The 24,075-nt window shown below is 40.9% G+C and overlaps 1 protein-coding gene across 6 annotated transcripts in view; it reads left to right on the forward strand.

The window, feature by feature from the left end:
* The window catches only part of glis1b (GLIS family zinc finger 1b), an 86,060-nt gene that overhangs the window by 51,393 nt on the left and 10,592 nt on the right, over window positions 1–24,075 (forward strand). For 5 of the 6 annotated variants that reach the window (XM_074635603.1, XM_074635606.1, XM_074635604.1 and 2 more), the window contains 4 exons: window positions 10,111–10,272; window positions 13,209–13,319; window positions 18,787–18,928; window positions 21,885–22,071. In XM_074635603.1, coding sequence (XP_074491704.1) covers window positions 10,111–10,272; window positions 13,209–13,319; window positions 18,787–18,928; window positions 21,885–22,071 — 602 coding nt within the window. The remainder of the gene's footprint in view (window positions 1–10,110; window positions 10,273–13,208; window positions 13,320–18,786; window positions 18,929–21,884; window positions 22,072–24,075) is intronic. The other variant, XM_074635607.1, reaches the window with a different exon arrangement.

Consider the following 24,075-nt stretch of genomic DNA (forward strand, 5'->3'; position numbering starts at 1 on the left):
TTTACATTAGCATGAAATAGTCTCTGATCACACCCAGAATCCACACTCAAACACTTTCACGCCATTAGAAATCAGCTACTGGCATTACACTTTAGTTTTCTGGATTGATACTGTGGTTCAGTGATGGATTTAGTTTTTTATTTCTAAGGCGTGCATGGTTTATGTCAGGAGTTGTTGTCAGAGCAAAGGGCATCTTTCCAGACCTGTGGCAATGTCCAAAGATGCCAATTTCCCCATTGCCAGCAGCCTCAATAGACCAATATAAAATGCAATCACAAGACATGTTGCATTTTGAGTGAATAATGTGACACATTTTCTTTTCATTTGGACGATTTTCACTCTGGGAAATGAAGGACATTACAGTAGAAGTAGACAAGGCATGAGAAAGTAAAGAGCTCTTTCCTTTCTTGTGATTTAGAGCAGACAGCATGTAACTGTGCAGCTTCAAACATATTATTACTAGGGCTGTAAATCAATTAAAATATTTAATCGCGATTAATCACATGATTGTCCATAGTGAATACTTGAATACAAAAGTTACAATGCTAGACAGACTGACAGACAAAGTCAGAGAAAATCATGGATGATAGTGATGATCCAATAAAAAGATCATTTCAGATCACAGGCCAATCATCGCGTTGGACTGTACAGTATTTGTCTGATAGTCTAACAAAAGAGCGATTAAGTGGATCAATTAAATATAACGTTATTGTCATTACTGGCTGTCGCTGAATTGGTGTCTATCATCCCCCAATAGCACCGATATGAAATGGAGTCATGGAGCAGGTTGAGGTATATAACACCCCATTGTAGGGCTGGAGCAAGAGGAGGGGTAGAAGAGAGAAGAGAGACACAGAGAGAAAGCGAGTGTGAGAATAGAGGCAGGTGTGAGTGAAAGGTGCTGGACAGATTGAAGCCCGGGTGTCAGAGGACGCCGTAGCTCATGGGCCCGTCAAACTGGATCCTGCATTGACTGCCAGTAACATCAGTCCAGGCGCCGGCTCGGAACACAGATCATGTTTAGGATTTTCATTGCGTAACGCCCAGTCTGCCTTTTTCATGGTGGGTTCGGATTTCGTCAATGGGTTTATAATTAATGCCTTGATGGTTACTAATGGCTGTGGCACTGGAAGCTTTGTGTTGCACTCTAATTAGCCATTATAAATGGTTAGGATTGGTTTGAGAGAATAAACACTGTCACGAGACACAGTGGGATGGCTCTTTTAGAAGCCTTTCACTGAATGGGAGTTCACAGGATCATGTGTCTCCTCAAATCCCTCTCATATCCAGTGGTTATTTAACCAATATTCAACCCTTACTGTACAATAAATCTTTTCTTCTTTCAATTTTCAAGTACTACAAGGGAATATAAAAACTCCCTTTCAGATGTCCACCTAACACCTTAAATATGACGGCAATTTAGGCTCTGGAAAGAACACAGAACACTTCTGTGAAACGCATGGCTGCAATCTTACTATGCCGGACCCAAAACCATTTCCATAACACCTCAGACATGAATCAAAATTGGATATTACTATGTCTAAAATTTTGATAGATAGACAAATTGTGTATATTACATTACTGTAATTATTTCCTGTAATATGCCGCCTGGAGAATGACACTTTTCAAGCCCCTGGAGGGTTTTTAGGCAATTCTCCTTCACATACCTTTGCATATTATATATTGTATCTTTTTAAATTTGTTATATGTGTAAATTAACAAACAAACAAATATTGTCACATCCACAAAAAGCAACAGCACAAGGTTAAATTAAAAGAAACACTAAATTAGTAAATTAAAGTAAAGTAATTTAATAATACCTTCCTCTGGTCAAAGAAATAAAATCACTGCATGCGATTGTGTCAATAAGCCAATTTTTAAGTTGTGAGATTTTTATCACAGCAGATGACCAATAAAACATTTGTTTTTCATTGTTTTATTTCCCCTCGTGGTGCAGGGCTAAAGAGGAAAAAAAAACGTGCAAATCATATTAATCATCAGACAACTTTTTATTTTTATTAATATTTTATTTTTTCCTTTATACTTGTGAACGCATAGGAATGGAATGGGAGTTGTAACCTAACTTGTTTCTTCATGGGTGCTATGGGACTGTATAAACTAGGCAGCATAATTCTAAATATCTTGTCTAATTAATCATGAAATTGATTTGTAAATGTATCTCTGGGCAGCTGGTAAAAACAAAAGGAAGCTTGTGTACCATGGGCCAAATATCTGTAAACACTACAGTCCTGTCATGTTTGAAAAGAGCCATTATGGAGACCTGCAGCGTGTCCAAATGCCAAAAAACTATTACGATAGTTGTCAGATAGATGAAGCCAGCAATGTGACAGAGTCCATGTCTGAAAAAGGCTTAAAAGCATCTATTGTGCAATCTGCTGTTGTAATTCTGGTTTTGTTGCGTGTCCTCTCTCACTGAGAAGCATTGATATGAATGCGATCAGAAACGTGATCCAATGTTTGTTAGAGTCAAGAGAGCTGTACAGCTGACCCCTGTTCATACAGTCGAATGTAAAGTATGTCTGTGTGAAAATCATTTCTTGACACCCTTTGCCCAGAAGGAAAATTTAATATGTTGAGGCAACAGAGGAATCAAGCTGGAAGTCGGTTTGGTTCTCTGCTAACGCTGCATGATAACACACAAGACATATCCTTTTCCCTGTCAGTCCGCTTCATCTCTTTGAGAACGTGACCCTGTTTTCCTTTTTCCCTTCAACCTGGTGAACCGGTAAACCCCAGGCTGCCTGGTTTAAGAGGAAATCACATCTTAGCTCTCTAATCTGATGCAGGTCTGCAGAGCTGGTAGACATTTGAATGAAGGCCTCTGAATCACAGCAGGTTAAGTGCTTCCATGAAGCCTCACCATGCTGTTGTGCAGCCAGGCTCACACTGTGCCAGGCCTCCACCGCAGGAACAGGGGTTCAGATCCATCACTGCACTTCCTCCTCAATCTCCAGCAAACAGTCTGTGAGTAGGAACAAAACAGCTGGCCAGGCTCATTATGTGAGCAGCCTCATTTAGTCATCATACGAATGCTTCCTGTTGTGCCATCCACATAGTTTTTAATCTGGCCCCCAAACTATTCAGGCATGAGTGCAAAATGGTTGTTAAGAACAATTTCTTCAGTCATTTACATGACTACTTCCCCCCACCAATTTATCGGCTCTTGCTCTGCCTCGCTTGTTCATTCGCATCTGGACAACACTCCCTCGCTTTAACTCATTTGCTGTGTGTACTCATACCTCACCATTCATAAATCATGGCTTCCCAAAAATTACGCAAAGTGTAGGAGGCGGGGTGGAGAAAAGACGTTTCAAGGAGAATCAAAGCAAATGTGTGTGAATTCATATCTGTCCTGCTTTGAGAAAAAACAAAACTCCGCCGCTATCTTTTGATTCAAATTAAAACCCCATTCGCAACAGATGAGGCTGGCTGCTAAAAGGGTCCCGCTCCGCAGTGGAAATGATATGTGTAAACTATGTAATGCGAATGTTTTAGCCAAGCTGTGTTTAATTTAGTATCCTGACGAAGCGCATGAGAAACCTGCCTCTCCTTAGCTGTCTCGTTGAATCATATGGATATAATTTCATCCATTTACGTTTTTCTGCTCTTTGCTGTGGTTGCCACAGGGCATTTGGAAGCAGGCAGATTAAATGCACATGTTCCTCCCATCCGCAGCCGGGGCACTCTGCTCCACAGCCTCCCCTCCGAACAGATCCTGAAGTGTTGGTGGTTTTCCTCGTTGGTCAGGGCAGAGAAAGACACCTTGTGATAAACCAACTCATTCCCCCAAACCCCTTTTTACATACTTATAAAGTTATACAGGCTGCTTTTGAGCATTGGCACTTTATAACGTGTTTTATTTGGCAGTGGTTTCTTTTGCCACCAATACTTGTTGCCCTTCATCGTGTCTGCCTGGCTTCGCAGTAAAGGAGCTGGATGTATTAGGTATAACTAATCACAGTGAAGAATTAGTGGAGGCTTTTAGGCTCTGAGAACCTTTCGCTTTTATGGGGGGGCCCCTCTGAACATGAGTAATAGTGAATTTCATGCTAGTTAGAAGGGCTGGGAAGATACGCCTATCTTCCGATTTGATACTATCACGATACTTGGGTGCCAATTCGATATGTATTGCATTTTTTAAATACTGTGATTTTAAAAGTATTGCGATTCAATATAAATTAATCAATATAATATTAAAAAAAATTGTTTGTTTTTTTTAACACTAGACCATGGGGGAAAAGTTGACTCATACACTTCTAGGGACTTTTACTTTGGAAAAATATCTAAATTAATACAGTAAAAATGTTTGATTTTCAGCATGTATGTAGTTAGAGATGTCCTGAAGTCAATTATATCAGTCATTGTCAGGAATTATTTATAAAAACATTTTTCCAGTAACCCAAAAATCAAAGAATACAAATTAAATACAAATTTCCCTCACAAATTAGTAGGATTTTCTTTTTAATTTACAGTATAAGGGACATGAAATGTTTTATAATCTGGTGAATATAATCTAATCAATCTTATTTCCATATATTTATTTTGTATATAAAGTTCCCTTTGTTAACACCTTATTTTGAAAACCAGACGTAGTCACAAGTGTATACTTCAGCTAACTGCGCCAAGTCCGTCGCTAGTTCTGCCGTCAGCTCCGTTCTCTTTATACATCCATGGTCAGCTCCATCGGGGCCGTTTGAATGCGTTTAACATAAATGTCAGTATATGGGTGCTCCACAGTTGTAGCGTCGGCCGATTTGACCACAGAGATGAGAGTGACGGCTGGCTTAACTGCACGTTCCCGCAATACGATAACGTTTGTCCATGACAGAGTTAGCATGCAGCTTTAGCCATGATGTCCAGCTTTGCTTTTCCTGGCAATGTGTGCCTTTACTGTATGTGTAGTGTTTACCACTTTTGATTTAAAATGTGAGGGTGCAGTTCGTATCCCCACCAACCCTCCGCCGTTTTTGACTTTTTCGTTTTGGCTCGCTGCGGCCAGCTGCAGTTTGTTTTAGTTGACGGATACAGAACGGATATGACGTCACGTTTGTCAGACTACAACAATAAAAGCGGTAACTTTCTTCTACCTCCACATATACTCAAATGAAGCAAATATATCGATTCTGGTATTAAAAAAATGATTTCACAGTTGAATCCCATCATTAGTCAGTGGCCAGAGGGATGTATTAATGTTGAAGGAGATTCACTCGCATCTATAGCAACCCCAGATAAGCTTGACTGTCGGAGGAGAAAATCCTGGTGCTTATTCTTGGGGAAAAATGACTCCTGTAGGTGACCTTGGCTGCAAGAGTTTTTTTTCCAAAGAGAAGAACCTCTACCTTACGTCTGATTCTCTTCCTATGCCATTCATTAAAGCTTTTAATCAGTTTTTTGCTCTACATGTCAGCAGCCATATTTCCTCCTGACACCCCTCCATAACGGCTGGTTTGTTTCCATCATCCACAGCTCCTGCAGGTTGCTAATGAGCCGCCGCATGTGAGGAGAGAGCCGCACACTGCTGCCTTTTAGCCCATACACTGTTTGGCCTTTTCCCTGCCAGTCAGGAGTCATTTCCCATGAAGGCCTCAGGCCTGCCGCACCTCCACTAGCCTGCATGCTGGGCCCATAATCTGTCTGTTGTGATCAGCTGCCTGTCCACCCTTTCAACCCCGATCTCGCCCCCTTCAGCCACGTCAAGACCCCGCCGTCATCCTGAATGTTTACCGAGCCACTGAACCCCCCTACTCAAGAGTGAGACGGTGTCAAACAGGGCTCAAATCCCTCCACGCTGCCAGCGCCGCTCCGCTCGTGTGGTGATCTGCCGGTTTACCTTAGACGGAGGTTTAAGAGAGGAAAAGTAAACATGTTTAAAGCAATTAATGTGATTAGCGCTGTCTAAACTGTTTTCATAGATAATATCAAAATCAATCCTGTGTCAGAAGCCTCGGCCACCACAACTCCATGTTTATACCACTTGTACCTGTGTTCAGTTCTTTCTAAACAGTTTATATTTTTGGCAACTCCTCACGTACGCTATAGGGAACCTACTGACATTTATGCCTTTTTAACATGCAGATATTATTTTTAGAGGCTTTTATCATCATTATATTTTTAACTTTAGCCAATCTAGTTGGAATCAAACCCATAACCTAGGATGTATAATTGCCATAGTTCCCTTTTTACCAAAATAAGACTACATCCTGCCCACATCAGTACTGTTAAAACACTTTACCTCAATAACAGGAGCAATACTGGATTTAACGGCACAGCACTGCATGCCCCAAATATCCAAACCTAATTAGGTTTTTGACAGTCCATGAACTCAGTGAAAGAAGTCATTTTAACCATCAGATTGGCCACGCTAAAACCTCTTACTGGAGCATAAAATGTTTCATGCAGGGTTCTGGGTTATGTCCATGCCTAGGGGTGGCAGTGCCTATTGGTTTCCCAGCAGGCAGGAAAACCTCATTCTCAGCCGTCTCCCTGCTAGTCCAGCTTCCAGAGTAATAATACGCTCTACACGATTAACACGGTTTCCTCCACGGACCCGTAACTATAATTTAGCTTCAAATTTGTATTGCGGAAAAGAAAGCAATGAAAGAGTGATTATTCCCTTATACATAAATACACACATTTGGCACGTCAATAAGAGCCGTGTTTGTTTTCCAAACTCCAATGCTCGGCGCCGCATTTCAGCAGTCAGCATGGACCGCGTCTGTCATGACTGGTACGGCACTGTGGATGTTCCTCTGCACTGAGATTTTTATTAAACTTTCCCACCCTCGCCGCGTCTCCCGTTTCCATCCGAAACGTTTGATTGGCATGACTTTAGAATAATATATTTCCGCCCGTACAACACTGTGCGATGTGAACTCTTAAAGACATTTTCCATGATTATATGCTGAAGCCTGGACAGAATGTGTGTGTGAAATATTTTATTCATACTAAATTGCAGTCCTGTCCTGTGCCTCATTGTGACTCTTATGTTGCTGTCTGGACAAGAAGTCAGTCATGTTGACGGTGATATCTTTTTGTATGCATTTCTCTTCTCAGCTTTAGCCACACCACACAGTACACAGGTCCAAACATAGCTGATTAGATCTTGTCTTGTACATAGGGTGTTGTATTGAACCTCCTTTTTAATTACAGATATAAATGTGTCATACCACTGAGTATAAAAAACATGTCAGATTTTTTATTAATTCAAATTACATTGCTCACAAACGTTGCTAATTTTATGATGATGCTTTTCCTAATAATGATGCTTTTGAGAAGTTTGGCTTATAAACTCGGCCAATGTATTGGCATTAATGATACAAGTTTTGTTCTCTCTCTCAGGCATTAGTAAGCTCACATCCTACAGTATATCTTGGTGCACATATGCTTGCACAGTTTTGTTTTCAGTAAAATCAACTTCATAAGCTCAGTTTATATTGTTAGTGTTTAACGGTCTTTCTGAATATTGATTTTCCTGCTAAATTAGAGTTAAATTATGAGCAACAGTATAACAGAAATCACTGAAAAATGTGACTTAATGAGTAAATATCATTTAAAAAACAGGTTTAAGAGTAAAGTTGGATCATTATTCCTGTTTATTTCCGATTTTAAATTTAAGTTTGTAAATCTGACAGTGAGAAAAAAAAGCATCCGTCTGATCATGTTGAAAGGATGCTTTTGTTTCCAAACTCATCGTCTCAAAGGTCTTACAAACTTCAGGAGCTGTGCGTCGTGTAGCCATAATTGGGCAGATTAAGACTCCCTTACTGATCCACACAGGCACATGCACCCACAGATCAGCCTGGTCACCCAACACGGCTCTACCATGTCTGGCTTAGGTTTCGCCTATATTAAATGGAGCCTCAGTGAATAGAAGGCCCTGCCTGTGCTGTGTGAGTGAATGAAGGAGACCAGGGATGAGTACTGAGCCTAGATGAAGCTGAAGGCCTATTAGAAGAATGGTGTCACTCTCTCCTTAGCCGTAACCCGACCTGTTGTCAGCGGGCTTCGCTAAAGGTCAGGCTACAATGGACAGTAGAGTCCGCAGCGCCTCCCAACAGTTTGTCAGTGAAGTTGCATTTGCACTGAGGTCAGCTTAGCCCTTTGCAAGAAATTGGTTTTGGCTAAGATTTAAGAGTGGGGAAGCTGTTATTTTAGGAGATATTGTCTGACATTTAAGGGGAAAATTAAGAGTTTAAATTCGGAGTAGTTGCACCATGTTTTTATCAGACTGAATGCCTTCCTGGCTCCAAGTTTCTCTGTGTTTTAAACCTTGTATAGAGAGGTGCAGGGATGACGTATTTTTGTAGGCCAGCCCGGAAGTTAGAATCGCACGGGTTCCCTTGACAAAAAGCTAAAGGTATTTTTCCATTGGGTTTTGGATTATTGCAGAAAATAAGCTCTGTGGCAAACAAACGTTTATGACAATTACACATTTTGTTCCGTAAAATAATCCATATAAATGAACACCACTTTTATGATTTTTGAAGCGTAAATACATTTGCTAAAAGTAGAAAGCTAACGTTAGGCTATAAACAAACTACACCAAGGTCGCATGAACGCGAGTATACACAAGGAGGCTGTGAAGACGAACGAGTCGGCCGTGATGACGTAGAGTAGTCTCATTTAGCCACTTGTTAGCAACCGCCTTTTTTAATATATATAAAAGCTTCAAAATTCACAAGTGTGATATTTACTGACATATTTTATATTGTAGAACAAAACGTTAAAATCTCTTCAGCTTGTGTTAACCACAGACCTTATTTCAGGCATCGAACTAAAAACCCATTCAAAAAACCCATTGACTTCCAGACGAGGGAACTGGAAGTGCTAAAATGCCATCTCATTTCCGGGTTTTAGGACTGCAGCAATCTTTTATTAGAGTCTTGACATAGAATGAATAAAACCGTCATTTTTTAATCTGTCATCAGTCCAACATTTTGGTTAAAAGGGGCTAATAGTTGCTTTAATTTACTTCTTTTGTCTCCACCTTCATGCATCCACCTGTCCTGTGCCCCTTTCTTGTTATGTACAAGTCATACAAGCCAAGCTTCTGAAGTCCTTATAGGGTGACAGGCAGGTGTCTGTACAGAAGAAGGATGCTACCATGAGCTCTTCACCTGCTCCTATTGTGCCCTGTGACAGTCTCAGTATATTGATGTCCAGGTGCTGCTGAATACCTAAATGAGATTAACCCTAGGTAGACATGAGTAACATTGAGCTATGCTTCCCATACTACTGTGCACCCATACAGTTTGTGACTCTTTACACAGCAGCCCCTGTAGGGGGTCTTGACATGGACCGCCTCATCAACCAATCAGCCGTGTTTTCTGCTTAAGAGCAGGAGTGGATATGTGAGAAGCCTCATGAATCATTCACGTGTTAACAAATCTGTGGTGTTCATTGGCTGAGTGGTTTGGATCAAATGGGCCGAGCTGTGTCGGATATGAGTCTGTTTACAGTCACTGTCACTTGTCAGTCTAACCCACTATACACAGCAGAACACTTATCTCATGCTATGCATTACAGCCCATTAACCGTTGCAGTACAGCACCACTCCAGTTTCCCCTTGCAATTTAGATGCAGCGGCAGCCTTGAGGCAGGTGTACTGTCACGCATGCCACTGTCTTTCAAGTGGTTTTCAACAAAGGTCCCTGGATTGGCAACGTAATTCAAGAGCCATGGAAAAAATGCTTGCGATTTTACCACCCATGTTCTTAAGCATCTCTCACTTTTCCATAGCTGGGGATGAACTTGTGGTGTAGAGTGAACTCCTCCAGCTGTGCAAGTGATCAAGGGACTGAGGGAACGAGTGGGACAGCTTCTTTCTGATTCACAGAAGTGCACATATACAGAGCCCACATTTTACCAGAATATGCCAGCTTTACTCTGATTGATTTCTTTTTTTCTGTGTGTGTTTGTGGGTGTGGGTGTGCTTCTTCATGTATATCTGTGCATGTGGGCGTTTGTTTATTTCCTTGTGTGGTCCTGTGCATACGTGCCTGACAGTGGTCGTCTTTGTGCGTGCATCTGTGTATGCATGCATTCCTGCGTCAGCTGTGACAGCTGTGTGCCGTCTTCCCTTCTCCGCAGTTCGAGGGCTGTAACAAAGCGTTTTCACGTCTGGAAAACCTGAAGATCCACCTGAGGAGCCACACAGGAGAGAAGCCGTACCTGTGCCAGCACCCCGGCTGCCAGAAAGCTTTCAGCAACTCCAGCGACCGCGCCAAGCATCAGCGCACTCACCTGGACACGGTCAGAAACTAAGTCTCTGCTCTGTCTCACCTCACAACGTTTCATCAGAGTAGATTAATGTTTAACCTGTCTCAGGCCAACAGTTAAAGTAGTCTGGGTGGTCGGTCGCTGTGTTGCAGAGGGCATGGCTGCATGAAGTTATGAACTGTAAATGTTTGCATAATATGGATACAAGCTGCATTTAGTTTCTACCAGATCCATTCAGGGATAAGATTATATGCTAAATTAAAATATTAGTTGTCGAATAACTAGCAACGAATGTCCGCTCAGCGAATGTGTCTGGTGTGTGCTCATACCCTCCTTCACTTTTACACCCAACATTAAAAACTGCACTGCTGTCCAAGTTTGAATACCTCTTTCCACGTCTTGACAGTGTTAGACTTTAATTTGCTGTCAGTCAGAGCGAAGTGTGGCATTCTCACTCTCTCTGCGCTGGCAGTGACAAGCCACAGATCATTAAATGATCAGTACCATTAGGCCGAGTCGCAGCTCGGGCCATAACAGACTTGGATTGGAGCTGCGAGCTCACACAGAGCTTCGCCTGTTTCTCTGACCTGTATAAAGGGAGGGAAAGGTTGAGTCAGCCATCGCTGCCACTCGTCATGTCTCAGTAACCACACCAATACCTCACTTTATCACCATCTGCACGCCAACGCCGCTGGGGTGTAAATAACTTGTTTTGCTCAAATTACGTTCAAATTGAGGTATTTGTTGTTTCCCAGACTTTTAACTTTACAATTTTCTCCCCTACATTTTAAAGTATTTTCTACTCTTAGAAACTATTTTATGTCAATATCTACATGTCTGAGATTATTAAATGTTAGTTGAAAATAATCTGTGATCGGTCCTTTAAAGGTATACATGTACAAGGAAATAGAGGATATTATTTTGGATCGGTCTTTGTAGGAGACTTTCAAAAATATTACATACATTTTCTAAGTTAGTGAAGCCTGTGTTTATATGAAGATGCATATATTAGAGATGCAACAATTATTTGATTAAACGATTAGTTGTCAATTATTAAAGTAATCGGGGATTATTTTGATATTCGATTAATCAGTTTCAGTCATTTTTTAAGAAAAAAAAAAGTCCAAATTCTCTGATTCCAGCTTCTTAAATGTGAATATTTTCTGGTTTCTTTACTCTATGACAATAAACTGAATATCTTTGAGTTGCGGAAAAAACAAGACATTTGAGGACGTCATCTTGGGCTTTAGGAAACACTGATCGACATTTTTTCCACCATTTTCTGATATTTCATAGACCAAACAACTAATCAATTATTCGAGAAAATAAGCAACAGATTAATCGACATTGAAAATAATCTATATGCTCTGCTTACATGGAGCCATATTCAGTCAAGTCAATTCACTTTTATTGATATACGCCAAGTTCACAAATTTGTCTCAGAGGTCTTTACAAACTGAGCAACATACGACACCCTCGATTAGATCCCGTATGTACATTTACTCTCTTTTCTTAAGTAGAAAGAGAGCTGTAGTGGCACACAGTGAGAATTTTTTTTAATCAATAAACGTTCAAATTCACCACTTTCTGCAAAACTCTAATTGAAAGAGAAATTCATTTAAACAGTATTTTTTTTAAGATATTCATATTTCCAGTATATGTCCCCCCTGTGTTCGTTCCTGTATTGGCCAGCCACCAATGCTTTCGGTAGACGTAATAGTAAATCACTCAGAACCTTTACTTAAACGGAGTTTTGATTGCGGACTTGTGTTATTCTATCAGTTAAGGATTTTCTTCACCACCCACTCTTTCCACAGTAGGGCGAACGATACAGCTAATCTGGGACCCCGATGCTTATGGCTTCACATTAACACCCCGCGTTCGCCGTGCCTGCCCAGCTGCCTTCCCCTGCCAAAAACACTTTGAGGGAAAATCATTTTCAAGCTTTAATGGTATTTATTCTACACAGAAGTTACGCTTGATTTCTTTACTCAAGGTTCTGCGCTGTATTGGGTGCGTTGCTTGGCAAAACAAACATGGCGGAGATGAGTGGCACTGTAAGCGCCTTGCAATAACAATGGCTTATTTACAGAGAAGGTCGAGGTATGGAGGCAGAGCTAATAAAGACGTGTATCCCCTTACACTTTAATGGCCAACTTATATTCCTGAGGATGAAAAACAAAAAAAATTGCCGTGAGGGGAAAAATCCCTCAATCAGCTAGCTACATGCTGTATTTGCTTGGTTAATGAGAAGAACGTGAAATGATGAGGAAACTCCTTGACAGTGCAGTCGTTTTACAGATGTCTGTTACTCTAATCTGACATCTCCCTCCTTATAACCAGTCTGTATGTCAGCATAAACACTGACTTACAGTATAGACTGAAGGTGTAGAGTAACACTACCAACCCTTTATTGGTCCCCAATATCCATTGTAGAAAATTTTCCACCACAGTCCTATTTCCTTAATCGTGCAAGAAACAACTAACCATGTCCTACTCTATTTCTTCAATATTAGATGACTGTTTTACACACATTTTCAAGTATTTATATTAATCATGCTGCATTGATATTGTCAGTACCAAGAGAGGGGGTACATAACAGCAAGTGAAACAGAACAAAGAACAGCTTTAAAGTCCTGAATAAAAACACTACAGGGAGATAAATTCGTATTGAAATATTATATAACGGATCTTTTCTTTTTTCTTTTTCATGCTTTTTACCTCTTCCTCTTACTTCAAATTCTGTCATTCTCAGCTGAAAGGTAGGACTTTAACTTTGCCTTTACTTCAACAGATTTCAAACTTACTGTGCATATATTTTGCTTACTCACACCCTAATTTCTGTCATATCTTCTTGAATAACTGCCCAACTGTTTTTCTTGTGTCTCTGTCCTTAAACAATAAAGTGAATTTAAATGTCATTGCACACTTTAACATGATGTGAAATATATTTTTCTCTCTGCTTGTAGAAACCATACGCATGTCAGATCCCCGGCTGTACCAAGCGCTACACAGATCCCAGCTCCCTACGCAAACATGTCAAGATCCACTCGGCCAAAGAGCAACAGGTGCGTAGAAAGGTAAGACACCTTCTACAAGAGAGGGGTGGAACGGGAAAAGAGATTTCAAGAGAAACTGCACCCCTGCTGTTATGTAATTTGTTAGACTTCTGTCACTTGACGTGTCATTTCCCTTTTTTTTAAAGCATCAAATAAAACCAACTGAGAGATAAATTGTATGTCTCCGTAAGATCCGTAAGATCTCAGTCCTGGTTGATTTAGAATTAATTTTTTTCTTTATTTATGCTGCCTTAGTTCAACGTTGCATACTGTCATATTTCACCGGAAATAGTTTGCAATTCACATACTATTGGTTTCATACTAAGGTTTCGAACCTACTAAAATATCTCACATACTGTTTATGCGTACTAAATAGCATGTTAGTATTGGATTTCAGAAGCAACCTGTAATACAGCATTCTTTTTCCGGGAACACACACCAACAGTGTGTTCCAATCCACGTACTTCCTGAAGTACACTTCAATGTAGTGCACTGTGTGCACTCTGTACTTACTTGAGTAGTGTGTGTATTTCAACGGGGTGGGGTCGTCTCAAATCGAATACTCTGCGGCGCACTTACCGGAAATGACGATCGCAACATTTGGCCGCGGCTCGCTACCCGCCAACATATCTTCTTCTTCTTCGGGGTTTTACGGCAGCTGGCATTCTTTCTGTTGCACTGCTGCCTCCTTCAGGTTTTATCCGTCTACTACCCGCCAAAAGTAGTGTTCCGAGTTCCGCCCGGAAACTTTTAGCTGTAGGAACAGGTGTAACGTTTAGCACCAGGTTAACACCGCTCAATGAGTTGATTGGCGTGAGTCAGTCACATTATGTTGAGCGCAAATATACCTGCGGAGCTGGATGACCTGTCAGCAGGTTCCCGGCCAGTGGGACCGGATAGAGAGTTGTGTACAAGACGAGGACGGAGTGTCGGCGTTGCTCCTCCGTTAACAGGGTATGTGAATGTAAACACGTCCAACATGATAACGATGCTGACGCACATTCAACGCCATCACGCAGGTGTGCTGATCACCAGAACCAGGTAAAAACAACCCGCAGCCCAACTCCTTATATCCCCGCTGCTGTCAAACAACCTTTTAACGCAAAAGTAGAACAGGATAAAATAATTATTTTCATTCATTTCATTTCAAAATTTATTTCGAACATGTAGAATACAAAAAAAATAAAATAAAAAATAAAGAAAAAGAGAATGATCATACCAACAACTGGACAGTCAGAAACAAGTAGTATTTACATACAATGAAAAGCATAAGAAAAATAAATTGTCAAACACTTGATGCCTTGATTTACATATTTGAAAAGGAGTGAGAAGAAGTATAAACTTATTTAATCCCACCCCTTCTCCATAAGTCAATTATTAATTATTAACCAGCTTCCTTATTAGCAATTACAGAAGTAATTGGCTTTTACATATAGCAGTAGTAATAGCAAGTTTATTTATATAGCTAGTACAAAGCACAAAACAATAGTAATTAAACAAAGAGCAATGTAATTAAAAGATAGGCAATATAAAACAAAATGCAAAGTACATAAAATAGAATAAAAACATTGTAGCTCAATCATAGGCACATGACAAGACACATGTATTTAATCTGGATATAAAAATTGGTGCACATCTTCTGGCAGTTTGTTCCAGTTGCATGCAGCATAACCGCTGTCCAAAGTGGCTATAACCACTTGAAACACTCCTCCTAATGCACAATAAAACATTTAATTGTTCTCCATCCATCCATCTGCATCTATTTAGAATTTTCAATTTCATAGCATAAAAGATGCTTTTCAGTTTTATAGCCTATTGTGACCTATTGCCTTCTGGAAAAGTGTTTGTTCAGTGTTCATACAATGTAAAACAGAAGCGTTTGAAATAATGCTTATTTTTTATAATGAAAATAGTTTACCAAAGATGCCAGTGGGCAAAATGCTGCCTCAGTTCCCACCAGGAGGTTTTGTCTGTCTTTGACATTTGCACTACTGGTGTATTAGTAAAGATTGCCAGTGTGCAGTAAGAGCCAGGGTGTGCAGTCACGTATGAAAGGGACAAGAATTTTAACTTTTTTTTTCTGGTTGCCTTTAAAATTGATAAAGATGAGGACAGATGTTTGTGTTATGTTTATTCTAAAGTATAGTTGGATTGTTAAAATTAATTTTTTTGTTCAGTAAGGAGAGAAATGGCATACTTTTTGATGGTAAAATGTTTTATTTTATACGTTTCATGCATAAATTGGTGCTTTGTCAGGGATAAAAGTCACGGCCAGAATGCACCAAATTGCACCGTTTATTTGTCACTTCACAACCTGGACACCAGTAAAAAAAGTTCTGCCAAAAAAAAAAGATTCTTACCAGCATCCATGCAAACCCTAGTGGCAATACATACATGTGGGTGGCTTTGCCTGCGTACACAGAGTAGGCCTGCTCAAGAGCTACTGTGGACCTTTCTCCTTAGTCAGCTTCCAGCATTACTTAATTCAAGTCAGTACGGTAGGGCTACGAACAGACCACTTTACGTAATCTCTCCTGTTCTGATGTACATTATCCCCAGATTCATCTAGTTTGTTTAATTGAGGGGTTGGGAGGCTGGGGGTCTGGTAGAGGGGTGTCTTTGAGAATAGCTTCCCCAACAATAGATCAGGTTTGACCACATTTCATCATGTTCATGGTCAAAAGCCCATTCTTTCCCTGACTGGAAGCGGGTAAATAACAGAGAATGGGCTCATTGTTGTGGAAGGGGCTGGATAGTGGCAGGCTAGATGATGTGTTTCTTTGCTTAGCGCCGTAAAGGGAAACACATGTGTGCTTGTAGCATTGTTAATAAGCTGTACTGCGGAATACCCCAGTGGCCAGATGTTATGGACAAATGTCAAACAAACGCTCTTACTCCACTCTTGGAGCGGCCCAGAGAAAAACTGTTAGGAGTGTCGCTGTGGGGAGAACAGGGCCCAATTACATGTGATGAATGTTTTGCAGGGCACTCATAAGGATTCCCAGGAGGACAACACATTTACTGACATACAGTATCTAAGTGTGAACTCAGAAGGCGGATGATGCTAGCTGTAAAACTCAACCAATCATCTGTGATTTTACTGGCCGGATAGGCAGAAGGTCTTACAAGATGTAAGTCACGTTCAGATAACATTGTTATCTGTCCACTTGGCTCATCGCCGTCCATGAACTCTGTGGTAATAATCAGAGGGTAGAGTAGATTGTTGTGATAATGCTGAAGAATGTTTCCAACCACAGTCCAACCACAAAATCAAAATGTGGAATTGATTTTCATGGAATAACAAAGGCTGGATTTGTGGATGGATGGACAGACAGGCAGTCACAGAGACAGATGGGCAGATTGGTAGGGTTGGAATGATGATGAAGAAAAAACCTTGGTGAACAACATTGACCTTGTCATCTGTAACTGGAACACTTTCTTTTAAAAATACACTTGTACTGCTCCAAATGAGCAGCACTGACAGGTTTGTATGCCTCTTGGCATCATAAAGTTAGCATTTCTGACTATTATACCAAAAAATATGTATTCTTCGAGATGGTAATATAGGGCTGTCGCAATATTGCAATACCGCGCTACTGACAAGCCAACCGCAGGGGATGGCAAGCAACCGCCACAACTACTATGTTCACTCTTTTTTTCTTTTTTGAATTCTTTGCAAATGGGAGCGCCTTGTTTTTATGCTACGAATGCCAGCAGCGTGACGAAGTACTCTGTACTCAGCGCTGCACTTACGGTGTTCTTTTCTGGTCGCTGAGAGTTGAAAAATGTTCAACTTTGGGTAAAACGCTGCCCTCGTCACTGTCACTTTTTACCCAGCCGTCCAATCACAATGGAGGAGGGGCGGGACAAATAGCACAAAGACCAACTGTCACATCCTACATGTACAGTAGCTATAAGTGCTGAACAACAACAACAATGGAGGGGAAATTAAGAGCTGACAAAAAACGCTGCGCCTCATTGCCCTTCCAATTCCTTCACCGCTTTAGCCCTAGGTTAATTTCACAGCATGACGACAAAAATACAAACTTGATTTATAATGAGTTTGCATGTTGATTTCCTGAACCCACATCTGTTGGATTCAAATGATAAGGAGCCAGTTGCACAGCTGTTAAGTTCAACCGTACCCCAGTTATAACTATAACCAGGTGGAGATTTACACATACACAATAAAGCATATTCAATTAATTGAAATTAATTTAAAGGGGTTGCGTCGCACAAATTAGTTCTTACTGTCAGTTAAACCTGACCTTTTACTGTCAGGTTTAACTGCTACATATGTAACTGAACCGACTGACAAAGCTCATATTAGCTTGCTAATAAATAGCAAATGAACCCTTTCAATTGAAGAATAAAAGAGGTCATTGAATATGATTGAAATATCTGGTCTACTGTAACTTGATCAATGTTTAATAATGATGTAAACTGGGTAGATTTTATTGTCAATGATAGTTAAGTTAGTGTAATTGTACATTTGTTCATCATAATTATAGAACCCAGTGCAACATTGTGGCTCATTGATGTGTTGTATTAGTTTATAGAGGTCTATGGCAAAGAAGAATTAACTATCATGTTTTTATGAATGAATAGTAAATCTACTGAAGCGTCCTCTGCTATTGTCTGTCCATTAGACGTCATCTGATATTGTCGGAGCCAAAGCAGATGCTACTGAGACCTTTGTTAGATTGCCCTCTGTCCATCAGTTGTTCAGTTCAATTGATTCTGGCACACCATGTTACACACCGTTTGTTTAAAATGCCTTTCTACCTACCTACTCCTGATAATCAGGTATAGTCCTGTCCCAGTCCCTGTGTTGAATTTACAGGTTCTTTGAAGGTAAATCTCCTGAGTAAAGGAAATATGTGGTTGTTAGTACAGTCCTGGTGTGTACCTCAGCAACTGTAATGTTTTATTACAGAGAAATCCACTGATGTATACTACAGAGGTCAGCTGTTCCACTGATCCATAAGGCAGATGTCCCATTTCTCCAACTGACACAAGTTTCCTTAGGCTTAGGTTTCTCCTGCGTGGCGTGTGATCGACTCTCCAGCTTAAATGTGTCTTCAGTTGCCCCCATTACTGTTGGCAGTGAGAGAAACAGAAGCAATCTCGCGTTGGCTCCGAGTTGGTACAGTGATCACTTACCCGCAATGTCCAAGGCCAACGCATGACTCAAAAAGGATCTTATGATCTTTCCTCTGGTTCCCCCTGACTGACGATGTATTCTCTTTTGCTGAGTTACTGTTTCAAATTAACATTACAATAACGTTGTTGCACAAAAAGAGAAAACAAAAAATGGGGAAAAAAACCACACCCCACATAGGGTCCAGCCTACAAATAGACAAAACTGAGGCTGTGTTTTGTTCTTAGGTTGCGTAATCTTGCAAACCAGATGGGGTTCTCTTGAAATGACTCAACATTATTTCTTGTAAACAATTTCTGTTTTTTTTCTTCTGTTTGTGATTGACAGCTTCGGCCCTGTCCTCATCTGGAGCAGGACGTCCTGAGTGACTGTCTGTCCATGCAGCACCTCCAGAGCTCCACCTCCTCGCAGCACCTCTACAACGGCAAAGATGTTCGTTCTCCTGGACTGGGCCAAGACATCTTCACAGGTGCACACACAGGATGCTGCTCTGTCATCTAACACCCTCATTATGTAACCTCTTCCCCTTATGAAGACATTAAGTAATCTAATACTTAATCAGCAACAACAGCTCAGGTCTCTAGTCTCTCTCTCAGTGTATCTTCTATATGTTTTACACATCCCGTATGTTACATTTTCATGAAACGTGCTAGAATATATGTCAATTATGGCATAAATTCTTAAATATGAAGTTTTAATGAGAAATACATCTTTTCATCATTTGCTTTTTGACTTGAATACAACATGTCATATGATACCAGTAGTAGCACCATTCTCTGCGGTTGAGGAATTCAAAATGTGAGTGCAAGAGACTGGCCATGTCTCAAAATATCAATAGCGAGAGAGTATTTGTTCCAAAACAGAAGAACAGGCCAGTAAGTGAGGTCTGACTGCCAGAAATCCCAACACCTGGTAAAGCGATCAGAGTCATTGGTGGTCATCAACAGCCATGTCAACATTCCTGCAGATGTATTATGATAATTTTGCGCTTTCAGGCAATAAAAATCATACTTACGGCGCCTTTAGTCAACCGTAAACAAATTACATCACTATAATTTATCTTTAATTACTTATACACATTTTATATCCCCATTTTTAGCTGCTGGATTCTACTTGGTTATTTAAGTTCAGATGGATGTGTACACAACCTGGCGCATTTGTTTGTTTGGTTTGTATTTCATTACCATATCATGTTAACCTGTCATCCTCGTCATGCAAAGGCTGCAAAAGCCATTACAAACCGCTACAAACAGAAACTTCTATTCATCACATGTGGCTTTTAAACTTCTAATTGATGAATTTGACCGTCGCCAAATGTCAACACTGCTTTGGATCGGGAACAAGAGAGAGATAAATAGATTATTACCATCTTAAAGACAAGAGAGAATCCCCGCAGCTCCCTCAGTTTATGGACACATCTGTCCTTGTTTTCTGCCTGTACCCTATCCAGTCACCCCGTTGCTCTCTGTTATTGTTGCTGGAACTCAGCGCACCGTTGACGACTGTGAACGCTCAACTTGTCTTTGAATGTCAAACCGGGCCTCCGAGTCTTGGCTTTTTCCTCTCGGCCTCCCTCTGTTTCTGAGTGGATGTTGCTTGCTCTCTTGTTTTAAATGGTTTAAAGCCCCGAGGAGCTCTCTCGTGAGCCGATGCCAAAGCGTCCAGGGATGCAGTGTTATTCGAGGCCAGCAAAGATGTTGCAGGTTGGCACTCAGGATCCCCATTTACATGAGTTTCACTTTGTTCCAGGGCCAATAGGATGCGTGGAAGAGGTGGGGCAAAGTGGGCAGCTATCCCATCATTAACACTTGTGGAGCAGAAAATGAGTCATGCTTCCAGTCAGAGCTAAACTTGTTTTCCTGTTCGCCGGTTATAAGTCTTCTCTTATTCACATGGCTGCAGCGAGACTTACGAGAAGCCCCTCTCTGTTTTATAGAGCATAATTAGATTAACCAGAGGAAGGATTCATCATAGTTTTAATGCAGAGGTTTACATGCTCATGCTTGTGTGCTGAATGGCTGATATACTGTACCTCTCCATATCCCTCTCACACAGAGCTTTCTTCCTGAACTTGACCAGAAGCATTTCAGAGCCAATACACAACATCTTAAAACATAATCCTCTACTAACCCGTAAAGAGTGCCATCAGATCCTCTCACTCTCCCTCCACAAGGAACTAACGATGAAATTGAGGCAATCACAGCCATTATTTGTCGACTGTTTTGCCGGTCTGGTAGCAGATGTTGGGGCTAAAGGGGAAAACATTTAAGGTCTGTGATTGATGATTTGGGGGTAATGAATCAAGCTTGTAACCATTTCAGAGTGCTGTCAGATCAGGCCCCAGCATGCTTCCACTTGAGAACAGCTGGGCCTGGAAACGGCAAAACCAGGAGCACCGATCTTTTCCCTTCCTTTCATCTCCTCTTGTCTTCCCCTCTCGTCGCCGGTTAACTGCCCCAGACAGTCAGCGCGCCGCTCTCCTTCTGGATGCTGGGAAAGAAATCAGACGATAAACGGAGCAGAAGATGGAGAGAGTAGATTTATGGTTTTGGGAGAACGAGTGGAGATCCAGTATAACTTCTCTTAACAACACTAGCTCTTGATTTTCAACATGATTTGTCACTCGTCTCTCTCTCTGGAGCAACATTTTTAGATTAAACCAGTGGAAAGGTCGGATGTTTTCCAGTGGATTTGTTGACTGATATGTGCAAGTGCAGCTCCAAAGACTGGTAGACATATCCACAATGTGGTGACAAATTGACACAGATTTCAGGGAAATTGAACTCAAGCGTGTGGCTGAACATTAGCTGCTTCCCAAATTAAAAAATACATACTAAATGACTACTTTTGGGTTTTGGGCTATTGGTCAGACAAAACAAGAAATTTTACTGTAGAAAACGTAGAAAAGTTGGCAACATGCAGCCAGCTTCAGGAAAAGAAAAATACCCCCTAAACACACACATTTTAAAAAATGACTCTGATACAGTACGATGTACATGCAGACCTGCAAATGCAGAAATGCATGGCATATACGCCTTCTTGTTCTAACATAACCATAACCGTGAGCGTCCGCATACACAACACAAAACAGAGGCTATACAGTATTCCCCTTTTCAAATTCCCTACTGCTCAAAGTCACCGTTCAAACACATGTAACATTTCAGTTTATTATTGTGTAATGAGAACAAACAGCTGAAAGGATAAACGAGCTCAATCCCCATGGCAGCACAAACAATGTACCCTAAATTACAAACAGCACAAACACAGAACATTTTATTTGATAAAGCTCTCTGATTGGATGAAGGTTGTCAAAACAAAATCCTGTTACCATGAAATGGCTTTTAATTTGCTCAAAGGAAAGATGGAGTGCAGAGCCCTCAAGTTTATTTGGCACATTTACTGAATTAGCTTTGTTTGTCTTTCAGGCCTGTACGCTGGCTCCAGCACCCCCCATCACAGCGCCTCAGTGGAGCTCCTCTCTCCCAACCCCAACCCCAACCCCACCTCCGTCTCCACCACTGACCTGCCCTCCCGACAACACCGACTGGACCGGAACCTCGGCAGCCCTCATCACCTGTCCCCGCTGGCCGCCATGGACGGCACAAGAGACGGGTGAGTCCTCAATGGATGTGTAACATGGATGTATTCAGCTGGGGAGATGTGTCATACTTACTCTGTCACCGTTAAGGGAGACAAAGGGCGGGAAATATAAACATTGAATCTGGGAAAGGTGCACATTTCCCGATTAATAAGTGGAAAATTCTACAAACAGTCATGTAAGGCTGTGTCACAGTCTTGTCACATGACCATTCTGATTGGGCTCTGCAGTAAAGTCAAATGTGTGCATTAAAGTCATGTGACATCACAATCTGGTTAGGTCAAACTTTTCTAGCTGAAGTTACCAAAAACAAAAACTCAATGGATAAAGATGAAACAGCTGGACACTTGGTCTCAAACTGAACACCATACATTTACCATTTTCACACATTAACATGCATGTATCTACATTACTATACAAACACACACAACTTTCCTCCTCTATTAATCCCGCTGATAGTATTATGATCCTCCCATTGATTCTAGCCCACTGTGTTTCCATTGTTTTTCACCTATTTATCAACCGGAATGAAGGCAGATCCGCAGGGCAAACCCTCTTATATCATGTTAGGTTAAGCCTCTCAGTCCTGCTGACAAACCCATTTGGCCGTCTTACTGGAAACAAAAACTGAACTCGGCAACCCGTAAAACTTCCCTCGTGGGTAGATGGGTTGTGCTGGTCACCGCGGGGTCAACGTGACACATCACTAGCTCTATTTCTGGCACTGTAATCGGTGTTCATAAGGTCCCCCATCTCCACTGGATAGGTCAGCATCAGTGCGATGACCAAACCGCTTGGCCGGACATGATTCACACTTTAATGAAAAATAGTATGCAGTAATCTGATGTCTCCTTTACTTGAGTTTATTTGATTTCTTTGATGGTTGATTTTATATTTGCACTATTTTTGATAATGCACACATATTTACTTATTTCTATTCTTATTTCTTATTTTTATTTTTCATATAACTTCTCTATGTTTATATATTTTTATTCTAAAATGGAACAACTGTAATTTCCCCCCCGGGAATCAATAAAGTATTTCTGATTCTGATATCACTTATTAAACAGTGTTTAATGAGCCGCATCAGTAACAGTTCAGGCAGAGGAAGACGGCGAAAAACTTCCTACACAAAAACCCACAGAATTATAATAAATTCAGATTTAGTTCTGTGAGAAGTTGATGAGAGAAAAGCTGCTAAAATCAGGAAGACACCACAGTAACTGTAGAAAGCAAAGTGGTGTAAAGAGAGAGAAGAGTCACTCATGCCGGACTGCTTTTCCTCTCCGTCCATTTCACGTTACTGAGACACACGGTAAAATAATACTTTAACACGTACTCTTTGATGGATTATGTGTTTACCGAATTACAGGAGATGCTTGGACAGATTAAGAAAAGATGGTGAATCTAATTTTATCAGAACATTTGATCGGTAATTAGAGCCGCGCTGTTATTTCCTTCTTTTTTTGAAGGGAGTTCTGCTGATAGAAACACCAGCTCAGAGCGAGATTGTGCAGCTAGCGAGCGGTTCATAACCTGCTTTAATCTTCCTTTCAACTTCATTTGTTGACTCCATCCTTCTGGTTATCGCTACAGTTTAGTTTTTTTGACCGCTTGCTCCCACCAGCAGCAAAGTTAAAACTGCCTGCTCCCCCGGGATCACAACCCTAATGGTATCCTCTAAAGCAGAGCGCTGCACACACACACGGCCCCGCTGTCGCACATCGACGCAACTCACGGCTCGTATTAAAACACTGTAGTTTTTAGTATCGTACCGTCTTTAACGGCAGTGTATCGCGATACCTTATTAGTATTTGTATACCGTGCAACACTAGTGACTTTAGACACTTGATTTGTTGAGGGATCATACACCAAATGCAGTGAACTACATTAATTTATACCATATTAAAAGATGCTGCATCTTCCAGACAATTGTGAAAATAAGTTCAACTGGGGATACTTTTAAAGAGAGAGCGATAAAACTGAAGACAGTTTAGTATTATTTGTTAAGTGTGCCA

This window comes from Sebastes fasciatus, chromosome 5, assembly GCF_043250625.1.
Source record: "Sebastes fasciatus isolate fSebFas1 chromosome 5, fSebFas1.pri, whole genome shotgun sequence".
Classification (NCBI taxonomy): Eukaryota; Metazoa; Chordata; class Actinopteri; order Perciformes; family Sebastidae; genus Sebastes; species Sebastes fasciatus.